Source organism: Canis lupus, chromosome 1 (assembly GCF_048164855.1).
Source record: "Canis lupus baileyi chromosome 1, mCanLup2.hap1, whole genome shotgun sequence".
In the NCBI taxonomy this organism is placed as follows: Eukaryota; Metazoa; Chordata; class Mammalia; order Carnivora; family Canidae; genus Canis; species Canis lupus.
Window position 1 is genome coordinate 118,548,848 of NC_132838.1, and position 18,517 is coordinate 118,567,364.

General features: G+C 37.5%; 1 protein-coding gene and 1 long non-coding RNA gene across 7 annotated transcripts in view; one reads left to right on the plus strand and one right to left on the minus strand.

Moving 5' to 3' along the window:
• Positions 1-1,873: 1,873 nt before the first annotated feature.
• Positions 1,874-18,517, minus strand: part of LSM14A (LSM14A mRNA processing body assembly factor) — a 56,049-nt gene continuing 39,405 nt past the window's right edge. For 2 of the 5 annotated variants that reach the window (XM_072782171.1, XM_072782161.1), the window contains exons 5-11: positions 13,784-13,960; positions 13,436-13,501; positions 10,436-10,618; positions 10,163-10,334; positions 8,954-9,185; positions 4,718-4,776; positions 1,874-3,792 (exon numbers count right to left, since the gene is read on the minus strand). In XM_072782171.1, coding sequence (XP_072638272.1) covers positions 4,753-4,776; positions 8,954-9,185; positions 10,163-10,334; positions 10,436-10,618; positions 13,436-13,501; positions 13,784-13,960 — 854 coding nt within the window. In that variant the 3' untranslated portion in view covers positions 1,874-3,792; positions 4,718-4,752. The remainder of the gene's footprint in view (positions 3,793-4,717; positions 4,777-8,953; positions 9,186-10,162; positions 10,335-10,435; positions 10,619-13,435; positions 13,502-13,783; positions 13,961-18,517) is intronic. The other 3 variants (XM_072782164.1, XM_072782176.1, XM_072782180.1) reach the window with 3 other exon arrangements.
• LOC140607520 (uncharacterized) overlaps positions 14,715-18,517 on the plus strand; it is a 35,275-nt gene continuing 31,472 nt past the window's right edge. The window contains exons 1-3 of one of the 2 annotated variants that reach the window (XR_012009513.1): positions 14,715-14,939; positions 15,546-15,705; positions 16,430-16,626. This is a non-coding gene — a long non-coding RNA (uncharacterized lncRNA). Of the gene's footprint in view, positions 14,940-15,545; positions 15,706-16,429; positions 16,627-18,517 lie in introns of those variants that run through there. The other variant, XR_012009514.1, reaches the window with a different exon arrangement.

The following is an 18,517-nucleotide window of genomic DNA, read 5'->3' on the forward strand; positions in this document are numbered from 1 at the left end:
ATCCTTAGAAGTCAGAGCACAACGGTGCTACTTTACTTCCTTAAGTTGGCTTCTGACTGTACTAATACTTACCTTTTAAAAACACAGTCAAAAAATAGCAAAGTGACATGTGACATGTGAGCTCCTAACAGAGCTCACTTACCTCGATTACTTTATCCTGTGACCTCTCTCCTCACAGTCAGTTTAAACCAGCTCTGAACCAACAGGGCAGAGGCAACCCATCACACTGAATCTGGGTGTGATTAGACCCGAGTGATTAACCTACAGCTGTGCAGAAGGCGCAGCTTCTCTTTCAGACAGATAACCCACAGAGACAGGGACAGCGGCCATGTAAAACTGAGACACAGAAACAACACCACACACCCTTTTCCTGTATGGAATAAAAAAATAAAAAACGAAGTCTCAGTGCTCAAATCAGCCAAACCCATAGGAAATCTGAGTCTCTGTCTCCCTGTTTTCCCCCTGGATACTGTCCTGTAGAAATGCCTCTCCTTCCTTAGTCCTTTCCCGCTCTTCCTGCCCCAGTCACAATGTGCTTGTACTGGATTTGGAAAGATGGGGAAATGGTAAAGTGATCCTACTGTGAAAACTTTACAAAGGCCCTTTAAGGAGGAGGCTACACGAGGTGGGTTGGCTATGCTGATTTAAAGCTGTTTTTCTAAACCTGCTGATCAGAAGAACTACCTGTGGGACGCAGACTGGTTCCCAGACTCCTCTATGGAACTTCAGGTTCAGACTCTTGAGGTGTGGGATGTGGGAATTTGTACTTTAAAATGCTCCTCAGCAGATGTGGAGAAGAAATTTGTGAACCATTTCTTGAGAGAGACTGGGATGAACTGGGAATTCCTATGATAATGGCTTTCCAAAACATTGTGTCACTGGAAGTAAGGTCCCTTTATACCTTGTCCTTTCATATTCCATGTAAAGACAATTTTTTTCAGTAAATGTTTTTAAAGATTTTGGGGAGGGAAAGAATTAATTCCCCACTCATGATCTTTTCATGTAGAGAGACCTCAGCCAGTATTTTCTCAGATTGGAAGGGCCACCGTGGCACTTTGGGCTGGATAGCTATGTGGCACCACCCAGCATTTTTTTTTTATAGTGTAGGATTTTTGCCATCGCTGGCCCTTACTCTTATTATTTTTTTGGCTCTTACTTTTTTAAAAAAAGATTTTATTTATTCATGAGAGACACACACACACAGAGGCAGAGACACAGGCAGAGGGAGAAGCAGGCTCCATGCAAGGAGCCTGACATGGGACTTGATCCTGGGCCTCCAGGATCATGCCCTGGGTGGAAGGCAGGCGCTAAACAGCTGAGCCACCCAGGGATCCCCCTTGGCTCTTACTCTTAAATGCCAGTGGTGGTCCCTAGTCACTGTGACAACCAAAACACAGCCCTCACACTCCTAAATGCTCTCGGGATATCAGTCCAATCCCTGATTAAGAACCACTGAGCTGGATTAACACTCCTGACCTCTCTCACTAACCTCTACAGTAAGTCTTGCTTTTCAGGGGGAGAAGTGGTCTGACCAAAAAATGAGGTTAGGGGTCAGCCCTTCCCTCTCTGCTCTTTCACACCTGCTTGCCCACAGAGAGAGCATTTTAGCCCTAGCTGGCTCACCTCAAGATGGGGACTGCAACTCAAGATCACTCTGCATCCCAGTGGGGACAGGGGGCTTCCAGCTTTACCTTAACACCTACAATAATAAATAAATCTTAGGCAAAATGTTAGAAATTAATTTAGTTATTTTAGGGAATATAAACATAACCATAATTTCATTCTTATACTTAAAAGAGGTGTTTCATTATGTTTCTTTCTATCGTAAGATGATATTATTACTATTTAAAGAGAAAGAACTTTGACGAACATGTTTTATTTAACAGTTTTATTCTGTCTTAGAATAAAAGCCTTGCTTTAATATTGTAAGGTGCACTGCAGGTATGCCATGCTGCCAGTTATTATTGGGACACCAAATGCCTTAGTTAGTGACCCAGAGGGTTTGGAAAACACGTGAATTCATACTTTCAGAGCATGTAGTACTGGTATTTACAGCTTTTCTTGAAACTGGCCCAGGACGTCTCAAACAGTCTACATAAGTATCATCAGAGCACTTGCTTTGATGTTCAGAATGCTTCGGAAATGTGTTCAAGATCATGATTTGTGGGTCCTCCAAAAGGTTTTGTTGTTAACATGCAAGCAAACAGTATTAAGCAACATTATCTAAACTATGGCTGCCAAGTACTGGACCTTAAACGAAACCAAATTACAAAACATCTCCTTGTAGAGCTATACAAAAGATATAAAATTAAAATTAAAAATATCAACCATCTTTAAATATTCCAATTCTCCTACAGTGCAGTTTCCCACATCTTTATCACTACTGAATACTTTAAGGAGAAAGTTAACAAAAATCAAAATAGATAAAAATATTTAAATCTTTGGATCCCTTTATTCCATGGCCTTCATAAAAACACAAAAGTGGCCAGATTTTTTCCCCCACTATAGCTTAAAATATCAAAAAGATTTACTAGTGATTTATAATTAGCAAGGAACTCTATTATCGAGTCATTTGTGGGCCACAGGCCCAAGGACCAGTGTTAGGATATCTTATAGGCTGCCAAAATAATTTCTAGCACTCTGAATCCTCTTGAAATATAATGGAATGAATCAGGGTTATCAGGACGAAATTCTAGGCATATCAGGAAGAACAGGTTAATCGATGCCCAGTTTTATTGTCTTAAAAAAGGGGAGAGGGTACTTATTTGAAAATACAGCTAAGTACATTCTTATCTATGATTATTTACATTCATATACTGAAAATATTTATTATTTGGACAAATCCTGTGATATGCCATTTGTTATAAAATGAAGTTCTTACAGTGAGTAGGAGGAATTTATCCTTTTCAGATAATGGAAGAATGTATCAAATCTTCATTTATGTTCCAAACATTAAAAAAAAAAAAAAATCAAAATCAAAAATCTCAAGCCTGGAAAGCTATGAAAAAAGACCCACCACCCATAGCTCTCCTCCTCAGCACATCAACTTCTGCAAGGACACAGTATGTTTGCTGACTTTAAAATGTTTATTCTTTAAAAAATTAGTTGCTTTTTATACAGCTATACAAAGTTCTTAATGTTTCTTTGGCAATGGAATATAATGGAATTTTACAACTATATAAAAAAGTTACCTTTGCCTAAGAAACAGTATTTACTGTGTGTACATAGTTGACTGACAAAATTCTCTACCATCCAGCACCCTAATTAATTGACGAAATAAGCTACCTCAAAAGGGATATTACAGGATTTCCAAAAAGAAAGAAAGAAAGAGACACGCACGCACGCACGCATACACACACATACACACAACCTTCTGTGGCTCAAAACACAGTATCACGGCCCTATCTGCAGGCAACTTACAATAATTGCCAAATACAATTTAGTGATAAGAAAACTCCTTTCAGTGATGAAAAAATACTTATAAGTCCCATTGAAGTACTGCTGTAGTTTAACTATACATAAGAAATTACTTAACCTTCTGCTATTCCAAATATATTTAATGCTCATTTTTAAAGATGAGCCTTCCCCCCAAAAGTAACTGCATTGAATCTTTGAAATTAAGCAGAAAAACAAACAAACAAACAAAAACCCAGTGCTGGTGACAAATATACAGCAAATTCACTTCTTCATTCTTCTCAAAGACTGAAACCAATTCTCAGGACCATGAAGAGCTAGAAATTCACCTATTTTCAAAGACTTGTTTGTAGACTATGCAGCAACTTTGTTGTCTTTCTAAAAAGGAAAAAAATAATTAGCTCATGTTTCAAATTACTGGTTTATTAATAAGTACTTTTAACTTACTTAAGTATTAAGTTTCCCATTACTTTCAAATATACCCTCCTTTCCCTTTCACATATAAATGCATTTCACTAATTTCCAAGAAACATTTTGACTTCCACACCCATAAGTGGCTCATTATTTGTTAACTTCATTTTCCAGTTAGTAGAGGTTACAGCAGTGGTGGTATGGTGTGGTCTGGTTCCAGCCCCATAAGATACAGGCACACCTCACTATCTTTGGTTGCATCTTAATAATTTTTAAGTACAATAACAGAACTTAATTAAACCTTCAACTTAGTAGTTAAGCTCATCAAATACAAATGACAACATACTTTGGAAAAAGATTATTAAGATCCTGAAGTCTTTGATGTCTTTACTAAGCAATAAAATACCCAGACAGTAAAATAACATTTTTCTCCAAAGTCTCATGCTGGGAGAAATCAATGATTTAGAAGCTCATTTTTAAAGGATAACTTTTAAATTCAAAATAAGTTCTGAAAATCAGAGTTGACTGGGTAATTTTTAAAAAGTAGACAGGGAAAAAACAAAAATCTCAAGGAGCCTTTAGCTTTCCAATGAGACTAACTCTTATTTAAAGTCCTGTACATTACAACAGAGCCAGGGGCTGTTTTCCTCAGGACTAGTTGTTATCGCATACCTGATTTTTCACCCTGTTAGAAACATATTATTTCCTATGTTAAATAAAGACTTAACTTTATCTGGGTATATGGCACCAAACCATTTGTACAATGTGATTAAATTAGAATACAAATGGCATGGTGTAAACTGGTGCAGAAAGAAATAAACTGAAGATAATCCCACCCCATAGTCCCCCACACCAAAGCCAACTTTCACATGCCCCGAATTTTTTTTTTTACCTTTCAGAAAGTTGTACGATCAATCCAGACCTATTTTAGGGTCCAAAAGCTGTGGTTTTCTGAAAGGTAAAAAAAAGAAAGCAAAAAAAAAAAAAGAGAGAGGGAGAGAAGGGAGGGGGAGAGGCAAAGAGAGAAATAGAAAGAGAGGAGGAAATAAAAGGGGGAAAGGGAGAGAGAGTACCATGCTGAGTCATTTTGGTTATCTCTTTGTCTCTGGACCCTATCTGAAGAAATAGACTCAAATGGAAGGTAATTTGTCTCACTTCCCATGGTAGCTTCCTTAACAGCAGCATATAAAAAGTATAGTCAGCAGCTGACTATACTTTTATTACACCCAACCTGATCTCCTTGTCCCCCATCTCCACAAAACACCCCAGCACTAAGCTCAGCACAAGTTTATGTTTCTAACATTATTCTTAAGGAAAACTGGGCAATGAGAGTTAAGTTTTTGGCTTTACTAGCTTGTACTCAGATCAAGAGAGTTAACCTCTCTGGGTCCTTGGTTTCCTACTATCTGTTGGGGGTACAGTGAGAGAGAGCTTATAGTTTGGCTGGTATTTTTAAGAAGTTCTTAAAATCTACAATCCTACTGCCTGTGTTTCCATTAAACAACCAGACTTGCCCATGCTCACCTCAAAATTAATGATTTATGACAACAGAGCACAAACAAGAAAGTCAACTCATTATATGAAGGCTGCTGGAAATGCCATTGACCTCCATTTCTGAGAAGTATTAGATGTAGTTTTAGAAAGGAATTTAATCCTTGAAGGTAAATTTCCTTCATGTAATAGTGATCCCTCACTATCTCTGCTTTTAAAGGTGCCAGGTGATATGATTTAGATGCTGTCGACTGCGGAAATGGCAAGGGCTCTAGTGGCAGACATAAGGGTCATTTAACATTGGAATGCACAATCAAGGACTAGCCATACCAATGGACCTTCTACCTTACTGAAGGCTGAATTACTGTATTCCTAATCAACATGGTGGGCACTCACGTTAACCCATTATGGTTCCATGTCCACTGATGAAAATGAAAGTAAAATACACGTTCACTAATGCCAAGAGGCTCATATCTAGCTGGAAACGCAGAACAAAACACATGAAATAAGGAACATTGAATGTATTCAAAATGTGTGCCAATACCTAGGAGTCAGAAAAGGAAGAAATTAGTGCCAGAAGGAAGAAAAGTTCCCAAGGACAGAGCAAACTTTGGACAAGACTGTGAAGGGTGTAGGGTGTAAAAGGGAACCCCTTGACTTTTAGATATGTCTACCTCCCCACTGAACTAAAACACCAAGAAGACTGGGACTGCATCTGTTTTGCTTACCACTACTATCCAGCACAGTGCATGCTGAATATGAAGAACTCAATAGGTTTCAATTAATAAATGCATGTACCATGCACACAGCAGTTATTCAAAGGTTTATTGATGTCTGTTCAGATAATGAAAAATAACAGTCCAATCTGAGAGACGACATGGCAGCTGTTTTTTCAAATTATCTGCAAATTATCACGAAGAGGAGTATTTATATTCTGTGCACTTATAAGGGTAGAGTTAAACTAAGAGTGAAGATACAGGGGAAAAGTTCTTCACTCGCATTGTGAAATCCTACTAATTAGACCATCCCCGGGGTGGGATGGATGCTCTTAGGAAAAGTAAGCTGCCAGTGCCATTAAGGGATACTTCAGGACTCACGGCTTGGCCAGGAGCTCAGACCTCTCAGATGCTTTACAACTTGAGATTTTAGTGATCTTTAAAATATTGATAAAAGTATAACTCTTTCCAAAAATGTAAAAACTGAGGGCCTGAAAGGTTTAACGATTCAACTGTTGTCATACTAGCAACAATCACTAGAATTCTCATCAGGATTCAAGTTTAATTTAAATGTACTTTTTCTCAAAAAAAAAAAAAAAATGTACTTTTTCTCAAGCCCAGTGGACTCAATGTGGTCTTCAACAAGGAGTTGTCATAGGCTCTTCAACAGGTAGCTGACATGCCTCAAGTGAGGTAAAGAGAGGGAACGTCTGCAGACCAGTCAGTGGGTTATTATGGTAGTGGGCAGGGACACAGCATGGGAACAAATGTGGTAATGTGGAAAAGGGCTACTGCCAAATTGTTAAGCGAGTGCAGATGCTGGGGTGGTGCCACGGGAGGCAAGAAGATGGTGAAGTCATTTTGAGGAAGGTCAAGTTTAAATTGATCAAAGAACATAAAGCATATAAAGACAGAGAAAAGCACACAAGGTCCAAGCTGAAAAACTGATTAAAAGCTATGAATCAACAAGCTCAGGGGAGGAGGAAAGAAAGGGAAGGAGAGAGAAGGGGGGAGAAGGAAGAAGGGGAAGAAGAGTGTGCAAATATGAGCATGAACGCTTCTAAGGAGCAAATTGAATGTTCTAGGCAGAAGGAATGGGTGAAAAGGTCCTGATAGAAGAATAAGCTTGGCATTGAACAAGACCAAGAAGGTGGTCCACATATCTGCAGCAGAGTGAATAAAGAAAAGGGGAGTCCAAATGGCAAAAAGGACAAGAGCCAGTACAAGACTTCTGACCTGGAGAAGCAGCTCATGATGTATTTAAACAGGCTCTGCTGAGGAACATGTGTTATTATTATTTTTATATTATTTTTAAAGATAAAAAAGAAAAAAAAAAGATAAAAAAGATTTTATTTTTAAGTAATCCCTACACCTAATATAGGGCTCAAAGTCACAATCCCAAGATCATGCTCTACCAACTGAGCCAGCCAGGCGCCCTGGAACATGTATTATTTTTAAAAATAAAAACAAAACAAAAACACTCCAAATAATATTTTTACAAAACTAGGAAGAAAGACTCCAAGGTGGGTGGGTGGTTAGCAGTGTCAAATACTTCAGAGGGGTTAAGGACAAATATTTGTGAAAAGGCTACTGAATTCTATAAGCAAAAGGCCACTGGGAAGAGCAGTAGTAGGTATAGGACATAGTGACAAGCAAATGGCATTCTGTAACTCCTAGGACATAGTCTCTCGGCTAAAATGACAATTCTGCAAGTTACAAATTCTGCAGCTGCACCAGGCCACCATGGCTGGATAGCTTAATGACTTGACGCTAATTTTCAGTAGTCTTGGCTAGATGATACAGAATCAGAGCTGTCAAAATTAACAGACCAGATGCCAAAGCCACTAAAATTAATCCTTCCAGAGGGATCTCAACAATGGCCAGTTTCAAATAATGGACAGTGAATTTCTGCCAGCAGGTCTTTTTATTTCTAGCTTCCCTTTGCAATTCCTAGTAGATCTGTTTATAAGGGGATTTTGATCCTTTCTGTGATTATATAACCTTCTTCTACTGATCCTAAAAATCAATAAACTAGGAGAGTGAAAGTGACACTGACTTCATTTACAGACTCTCTTCAATAAATTATACATATAAACATACTATACAGAGTTACACAGTTTTCTAGCAGCAGTTCTAAAATGCCAATATATCATAATATTTTTAAGACCAAGGTAAATAAGAAAACCATAGAAAATGCAGCTGAATTTTCAGGAACAAACTTACTAGGCTCAAGACCTCACAGCTTCACTTATGAGCTGACTGTGGACAAGGTATTTAGTATCTCTATTCCTTCATCTGTAAAGTGGTGATAATCTGATCACTTGATAGTGATAAGATAACTCTGATATCTTAGAGTTTATGTGAAATTTAAGTGAGGTAATATGTGAAAAACATTTAGAACAATGCCTACTACATGCAAAATACTGTATCAATGTTGGCTGCTTTGGAGGCTTTCTATTCTGCAGTATGTCTTTTCTAGACTCTTTTGGTGTTGAAGCACACTTTGCAATATGAAATAAAGGTAATGTGATATAGTTTTTTTTGGTAAAATTTCTTCAGTAATCCCCCATGCCTCCAAAAGAGAAACAAAACAAAACAAAACAAAACACCCAAGTCAATCTCTAATACATTTTTGGGGGGAAATTTTTACTAGTCTGTGACATCTAAAACCATGGCTCTATAATAAAGACCCCTCCCATCCCAATCTCATTTCTATCCCTTACTTCCTCCAGTTGAAAAAAAAAAAACAGTTAAAAACTTTGGACTCACTAGACAAGAAGTTACTGTTCCTTAAAATGATATAAACAACCTCATCCCCCACTAAACAAATTGAAAGTTATACAAATATCCTAAAAATATTCATTCAAAATAAATAAAATTTCATAAAACTACATGCCCATCCCAAAGCATAAAATACTTACCCTGTATTCAAAATCTGCAAACTCCCTGCCCCCACGACCTCCTCTGAATCCACCACGAAATCCTCGAGGGGTAGTGAAAGTACCACCTCTGCCACCACCACGCCCTCGGCCACCACGGAAACCAAGACCTCCTCTGCCTCTGTACCCTCCACGACCACGGTTTGGACGAAGTGGGATTCCAAATGTTTCAGCATTTAATCTTCTTTCTTCAGCCCAGGTTGGTCTCCGTTCTCTGTTAGAAGAACAAATAATCTCTAGTGTATGACATTTTAAGAATGTTTTCCAGCAAAACTTTGTGGCACTAATTCCCAAATTAAGGATAAAGTAATTCCTAAAGATGAAATAAAAATAAGTACCTTATCTAAGTCATCACAAACTGTCCATGGCAATACGCTCCCATAATAATTGTTAAACTTCATGTGAAAATACGACCAGTATTAATTTCTTTCAAATATAGCTGATGAAACAAAATTCGTAACAACCCTCAATATAACAGGAATTCAAATATAATAGGATTGGCAATTGACTCTACTTTTCTCTCAGCCCCAATATGAGAGGACAAAGCCAAGAGAGGGAACTCTTGTCTCAGGAAGCTGGGAGCAGGAGAGTAAGTCCCCGAGTCTCTAGTACTCCTGGCTCAATCCATGGACCTTCGGTCAGATGTAGGTGTTTAAATTGCCACTGGTGCTGTCCTACAGCCAATTGCAGGACTCAGATCAGTATCACCCATTCAAGTTTATGCTGAAGTAGACAACTGCCACCAGGTGGCACCAAACTACCGTTAGGAGAAGAAAAATCTGGAATGGGTAGCAGAAACTGAACTGCTAAACTGGATCCTTTAACTTGACAATTTTCTGGGCCCACCTTTGCTGCCATACAGCCAAGTTTTACTCTATCAGCAAACTTCAAAGTAACATTAGCACTTTTGGCCATGGCTCCATTTCAACTACACTGTAGGGGAGTAAAGTAAAAGGTCTCACATGTTAGAGGAATGTTTTGTTTAATTTCAAATGTGAATGCATCCCTAAACAAAAGTATATGGTTATTTCTTCTTCACAAAGAGTAGTATCATTGAAAATTTTAGTACGGATTATTCTTTTAGCAAAATAACATATTAAAAAAAATTAGTCATTAGATTATATTTAAGTATTCATTAAACTTTGTGAATTTATAAGAAATTACTTCATAAGAGCAGCTTAAAGACTGTACCTATTATCATCACAAGAAATATTATCAAAGAAGGATTTGGTTTTGTCATAATAGCAATTAGGGCCAAGAGGATCTTCTTCATCTGCATTTCCTTCACTGTTCTGGGTATCAACTCCTGAGTCTCCTTTATCTTCACCATTTACAGGCTTCTCCTGCTTCTCAAGTTTATCTTCTAATAAAAAAGAAGCACATACCATAAAGTCAAGATTTATATTAAACATCCACAATTCACAAGTCAAATAACATTTTCTGAACAGAAAAGTGAAAACTCACCTTTCAATTTCAGTTTATTATGAAACTCTCTGTCTATTTCTTCCTTGTTAAATTGTGCGTTTGCACTTTCAAAGTCAAAGTCTTTCTCAAATTTCATTGGACCATCTCGTCGAATACCAAATCGTCCCCTGCCACCTCGATGACCCCCACGCCCTCTCCTTGGAGCTGAAGGAGCACCTGGAACTATATCAATAAAGAGAGAATAAGCTGATTTAAGACGGAAGCTATTACTGTGGTCTTTAAAAAAACGGTCAACAACAAAAATGCTTAGAAGTCTCTATACACATTACTATCTTTGTAGTGTTTATATAGAAAAGATGAATTGGGGACACCTGGGTGGCTTAGCGGGGTGAACATCTGCCTTTGGCTCAGGACGTAATCCCAGAGTCCCGGGATCAAGTTCCACATCGGGCTCCCTGCATGGAGCCTGCTTCTTCCTCTGCCTATGTCTCTGCCTCTCTCATTCTGTGTCTCTCATGAACGAATAAATAAAATCTTAAAAAAAAAAAGATGAAGTGGGGTACCTGGGTGGCTCAATTGGTTAAGTGTCCTACTCTTGGATTTGGCTCAGGTCATGATCTTGTGGGTTATGAGATCAAGCCCCACATCAGGCTCCATGCTCTACAGGGAGTCTGCTTTAAGATCTTCTCCCTCTGCCCCTCCCCCACACTTTCTCTAAAAATAAACAAATCTCTAAAAATTATTAAAAATAAAAAAATTAAATTTCACTAATACTTAATACATAAAGGACTGAGTGCGCATGAAATTTATATTTATGGGGTCCACACTCATACATGTTATTCAGCGTGCACAACCAAAACCAAACTATTTCGGAGACTTCTGTAGTAAATTATTGTCATACTCCTTGAGGGAAGGGCTCTGTTCTGCTTATAGTTCTAATTCCTACAAAGTGTCAAACACATAGTGGGTTCTCAAAATTTAGGAAATCTTCTTTGAAAGGCTCACAGTAACTAAGATTTATAATAAGAAAATAAACAAATACTACTAATAAGCACACATTATCACAGATAACACAAAAGCACTGCCAGGTCTCAACCACTCCAACCACTTCCTCTTTCACCTTTCTTGTCACCCTCTACATGGCTTCATATTATTCAAGTTTTCCTGTATCTATCCTTTCTCTACTATGCTAACAAAATTTATATGAAGTACGATAATGGAATACCAAGATAGCATATATTACAGTGAAAACTCAAGAACCTAAATACCCAACACAAGAGGAAGAGTTAAGAAAAAAATAAAAGAGGAATATGGAACAGTAGTTAATGTGAGTTAACAGAAACAGAGCACAAAGGAATATGAATTCAATGATTATAATTATGTGAAAATAGTGACAAAGATCAGAAAGTGACTACACAGCAACAGACAGGTTGTGTTCAGTGTTCACTGAAGTTTGGCAAAATGCCCACATTTGAGAAAACAAACTACAAAAAACCACAGCAGCATATCCAGACACTTAAATCTAGATAAGCAGGATGTTTAAAATATTCAAGTTCATTATTAAAAACATGTTGGCCACAAGCTAAGGAAGTAAATATAGCATAATCTGTTTTCTAAAAAAAGTTCAAGTACAGTCTATGTTTGTAAAATCATAAGAAAAAAGGTCGGAAAGAATAGTCTCTGTTCTGTTAATGAACTTTAGGAGATGAATTTTGAAGGGCACTTAAAGGTACTTTTATTTATTACTTTATATGATTTTTAAATGATGGTAGTATGGCAATTATCTTATTTTGAGAAGTTCTTTCTTTCCCAAAACAAAAAAAAGTGAAATACAGTAAATCAAACCAAACCCTTTGTATTCATGGCACACAGCACGTACAAAAACACATAGAGCAACATGCAGGAAAAATTCAGTATACATTTTTCTGAAATTAAAGATCACTTTCTAATTATTATCTAAATAAGGTGATTATGCTTTACCTTTATTTTTTACTTGGACATCCAAAATTATAATTTTTCCTGATTTATTTGAAAGTATTAATAAAATAAATGAATCGGGATAAATGTTATTACAAAACAAAGTGTACAATCTTATTAACTCAATAATCATAAAAGGCAGTTAAAAGTTCTTGAACAACTATTGAAAAAAACCCAAAAAACTCAGGGCTTAAATCATTATAATGGGAAAACCTCAAACCTTCAAGGTACTGATAATTCCCCTCCTAAAAGTATAGAAAACAATGAAAACAATTTTATAATGCTAACTTGAAACTGACATAAAAACATAAAATACAAATGACAGTACTAAAGAGGAAACCACGTGACAATGTAACTCTAAGTGCATAAATCTTGCTGGCAGATAAATTCAATATACTGAAAGACAACTGTCTACCATCAACTACAGTTTATTCCAGCAATGTAATGGTGATTAAAAAAACAATACCTTTTAAGACATTTAGACACAAAAAATTTGAAAAAATAGAATATAGTGGTCCTATATGCCCATAATCTAGCTTCCCCTCAAACGGTAATATCTTCCTTAACAACATTACCAAAACCAGGAAATTGACATTGGCACACCATAATTACACTATAAACCTAATTCTGATTTCAACAGGTTTTGCAGATACTCATTTTCTGGTGTCTCTTTATATGTAGTTATATAACATTTTGCTACATGTATACATCTATATAATGACTATCATAACCAAGATAAAGAAATGTTCTGTTACCACAATGAAAGTCCCTAGTCACCAACACCAGGCTTTCACTTATTTTTTTTTAAAAGATTTATTTATTTGAGAGAGGGGGAGAGAAGATCTTAAGCAGACTCCCTGCTGAGCATGAAGCCTGTCATGGGGCTCCATCTCACAACACATGAGATCATGACCTGAGCCAAAATCAAGAGTTGGTCAGTCGTTCAACCCACTGAGCCACTCAGGCACTCTACAGGCTTTAATTTTTTAATAGCAATTATGCATCAAATGTTCTTTCTAATTGGGAAGTGCAGAATATGGCTTTCAGATTCAAATAACTTACCTATTTGTCTCTTGCTATCATTTCTGAGTTGCTCATTTTCTGGTCTTGAAACTTTGTGTACTTCAGCTATGAAAGATATACAAAGTCACAGATGAGCTCAGGACACAAAATCAAAAACTTCTGTGAAGTTCAAAATGGGAAGAACAAAGAAACCCAAAACAAAAACAACAAGTCTATACCCCCACCACCATCACACTTTGAGTCAAGTGTGAAAGACTGAACATTTTATCAAGTTCAGTTTAAACCTTCTAGGATCATTCATATACAATATATCTTTTTAATGAAAAATAAGGTGAATGGAAAATGTTGATCAGTCAATTAATGAATAATAAACAGCTAAAGTTCTACCTCGCCTGTGCTCTTGATTCTCTATTGCTTTTTGGCTGGTAGATGGTAAAGGCCTGGTTGATACAGGGCTCCTTCTCCCAACAGGTGCTGGAGCAGGTAAGTGGGCCGAGGCGGTCTGTACTGCTTGTTCCATGGTTGGGCTTTTTCTCAAAGGGTCTAACTGAGGGCTTGAACGACCTAAAACGTAACCAAAAGATAAGAAACTACCCTATCCTCTGGGGATTTCAAAATAATCTAGACCCTCAAAAAAATGCCTACAGTTTTATTTCTAATTTATATCTTTAGCACAAATCTGAATTTATCTATTTATTAGATCAGAGTTTAAAACTGGTTATCTTTAGTGGGCTAGGTCACTAGGCTAGTAAAGAAACATTTAAAACAAAACAAAACAAAACCAAAATCCCCAACAACCAACCAATTAACCAATGGAACTTTATTTGTATTTCTACCTGGTGGAATAAGATTTTAGTAAGTTTTTCAAAAACTGCTGCCTGGGCAATACTTCTCAGGAATATTATCAAAGATCATGATGTATGCAAGTAGGATGCAGGCTTTCCCCAATAATGACAAACACAAGATTATATTGATGCTTTGGCCATTATTTCCAGAGGCTATAACCTAAAATTGTTAGTACTTTCCGAAGAAATGTCTAAAGTGGTACTTTTATATCTGTAGGTATTATCTCCATTACATTATAAAGCAAGTAAAGAACTAGAAAGTTAGACAGGTGAAGTCCTTCAATACCTTAGGGGCTTGGGCAATTATACAACAATACTCAAAGGCCAGCAACAAATACACCCTTCAGATTATTACACAGTAGCTATATTCATTTCTGGCCATTTGGAAGATCTTTTGGAAGCCTTTGCTTAATATGAGTTGTGTACTTACAAACTCCCATTTTTCCTTTTATGAGGTCAGAGTGTGGTCACAGTATGAACAGAAGAATGTAACATCAGATGCTCCCATCATGTTTTGTCTCTATAATGTTTGCTGCAAATCTCTGGTGAAGGTGCTTTCATATCCTATGATATTGCACCATAATATGTTCTGCTTAAGAAAATTCTGCTCATTTCATGTAAAAAAAAATTCCAAGTATGCTGTAAATGTTACTACCCAACTGTGCATATGTGCACAGGCTCCAACCACTGGTGAATTGGTGAGTGTTGACAATGCATTGGTTTCCATGTACCAGATGCTTTAGGGACTGTTTATTAGTAATTTTCCCAAGTTTATGGTTCTTGAAAGCTTGTAAATTACAAATGTGTATCACTATTTCCAGCCATTAATGCCAAAGCTTACTCTACCATTAACAGAAACAATGCAATATTCCATTGATCATAATGGGAATCATGGTGGTTTGTAGAAGTTCTAGCCTATGAGAAAATATTTTGTGATTACTTATCACCTTATACAGGGATTTACTTATAAACAAGTGCTAAGTTTTTTGAAAAGCCTATTATTCAATTTTACAGTATTGATTATTGTAATATAAATAATATTTAAATGATATACTTTTTTAAAAAAGGTTTTATTTCTGAGAAAGAGTGAGCGAGAGAGCGCAAGCGAGCGGGAACGCACACCTGCAGGAGCAGGGGGTAGAGGCAGAGGGAGAGGAGAAGCAGACTCCCCAGTGAGCAGGGAGCTGATGTGGGGCTTGATCCCAGGGATCATGAGCTAAGCTGAAAGGAGATGTTTAACCAACTGAACCACCTACGCGCCCCTAAATGACCTTATATAAATTTCTAAAACTTGTCTCATTTAGGCTTTTGAGAAAAGATCCTGTGACCCACAAGTGTTGCAGAACCACAAGTGATGGGCTGATCACTGCAAGCAAGGACTCGTCTGCTGTGCACTTTCAAAACCTCTATGACTAAAGTCTTCTAAGTCATACTGGTAGCTGCGTTATACGCAGGGAAATGCAGGTAACGCAGGACATACCGTTAGGAATAAACCCAGAAGCTGGTTTCAGCATAATAAAAACACAGCCCCTTGACCTATCTGCATATTCTTACCAGTTCAAAGAAAATTCTAGTATTTTAATTCTGTAAAGTTCAGAAGTTTTCATTTATAAAACTTAAATGTAGAGTCCCAGGCTTTTTTGTTCACTGCTTTATATAAATATACCTCTCTCTTATAATATGTACTTGAAAAATTTTACACTTGATCTTAGCCAAAAGGCCAAGAAGCGATTGTACTTGAAAAAATTTTAAATCTATTTAAAATATATTTTAGTCCTAAGTATGAGGGAAAGAATCTAGATCTACTTTTCCCAATTTCAGTATATGTGCTGCTGAAGCGAGCACAGATCTACTTTTTTAAAAAAAGATTTTGATTGATTGAGAGAGAGAGAGAGAGAGAGGGAGAGAGAGAGGCAGAGACACAGGCAGAGGGAGAAGCAGGCTCCATGCAGGGAGCCCGACACAGGACTCGATCCCAGGTCTCCAGGATCAGGCCCTGGGCTGCAGGCAGCGCTAAACCGCTGCGCCACCAGGACTGCCCAGATCTACTTTTCCCAAATGATTAGGGAGTTGTCTGTCCCAACATCACTTACTGGGCGGCCAGCCTTCCTCTACTAATTTAAAAATATCTTTATCATGTATTAATCACTTATTTATATTTGGAACTATTTCTGACTTTATTTATTAGAGCTAGACAGAGGGAGCACAAACAGGAGGAGAGGAAGAAGCAGACTTGACACTGAGCAGGGAGCCTGTTGCAGGGCTCCATCCCAGGACCCTTAACCATCGGAGCCACCACGTGCTGCAATTAGACAAATTTTTAAAATAAAAGTAATGACACAGGGCTTACCTACTTGATAATAAAATACATATAAAATAAAGCAGTGCAGGAATTAAATTTAAAAATCTTATAAAAAAATGTCTGTCTATACGTCCATGTCTTTTTTTTAGGTCTGTGTATCTTTTATTAAGTTCTGCTACAATTCCATTTAGATTTATTAAAAGTATTGTAATTTTTTTTTTTTTTCCAGTGGATGAGCTTTCATTTTATTGGCTCTTGAGTATTGTAAATTTTTTAAAGATTTATTTATTTATTCATGAGAGAGAGAGAGAGAGAGAGAGAGAGGGGCAGGGACACAGGAGGAGGGAGAAACAGGCTCCAGGCCAGGAGCCCGATGTGGGACTTGATCCTGGGACTCCAGGATCGCGCCCTGGGCCAAAGGCAGGCGCCAATAAGCTGAGCCACCCAGGGATCCCAAAAGTATTGTAAATTTAATTAATATGAGACACAACGTCTTCCCAATAGTACATCTCTGTATCTAGGAATAAGATCTGTTTCTCTGATTACATGTGACTTCTTTTATGTCCCTCTACTACATTTTGTATTTTCTACAGAGGTCTGCTGAATTTCTTACGTATTTCACATATAATTTCTATTTCTTTATTGTGAACATCTTCTTTTATCTCCATTATATGATCAGTGGGTTAGGTTTTAGGACAACTACTGTTTTGTTTTTTTTTTAAGATTTTATTTATTTATTCATGAGAGACACACACACACACACAGAGGCAGAGACACAGGCAGAGGGAGAAGCAGGCTCCATGCAGAGAGCCTGATGTGGGACTCGATCCCAGCTCTCCAGGATCAGGCCCTGGGCTGAAGGCAGCACTAAACTGCTAAGCCACCCGGGCTGCCCCTACTATTGGTTTTTATATGTATAAGTTTATAGTTTACCTCTAATTGTAGTCCTTTAGTTCTAGGTTTTTCAGTGAATTCTTAATTCCAAGTAGAAAAGTTGTAACACTGGCAAATAATATTAATCCCAATATTTATGCTGATTTTTTTTTCATGTGTTCTTGATTTAGCTAAAAATTCCTGAAAGAGGGCAGCCCGGGTGGCTCAGCAGTAAGGTTAATGTTCACTACTGATTAAAATAGCTAACATCTGGGATCCCTGGGTGGCACAGCGGTTTGGCGCCTGCCTTTGGCCCAGGGCGCGATCCTGGAGACCCGGGATCGAATCCCACGTCGGGCTCCCAGTGCATGGAGCCTGCTTCTCCCTCTGCCTGTGTCTCTGCCTCTCTCTCTCTGTGTGACTATCATAAATAAATAAAAATTAAAAAAAAAAAATAAAATAGCTAACATCTACTAAGTACTATGTTAATGGCACTATGCTAAGGGCACTATATACATATTTAAAATGTGATTCTCATAAGTTATCAATAAAGCCCCATTTTATTTATTCTTATTTTTTAAGATTTCACTTATTTATTTAGAGAGTGCATGCACAAGCAGGGGGGAGAGAGACTCTGAAGCAGACTCTGTGCTCAATGTGGAGCCCACTGCAGGGCTTGATCGCACAAACTTGATATCAAGACCTGAGCTGAAACCAAGAGTCAGCCAGCCGTTCAACCAACTGAGCCACTCAGGGGCCCCTTTATGTTACCTTTTTAAAGATTTTATTTTTAAGTAATCTCTATAACCCAATGTGAGGCACAAATCCACATCCCCAAAATCAAGAGTCATGTGCTCCACTGACTGAGTCAGCCAGACGCCCCTAGGGTCCCATTTTATAGTTTAGAAAACTAAGCCTTGAGAAGATGAAGAATTTTATCTAAGAAAGAATTCGTAAAAGGAAAAAATCCAAAACAGCTACACAGAAATATACACTTCTATTAACCTAGAAAGAAGTCTGAAGAGTAAAAACCAAAAAGTAATTGCTATTTCTGAATAGCAGGACTATGGGTGTTTTTATTTTCTTCCTTATATTTACTAT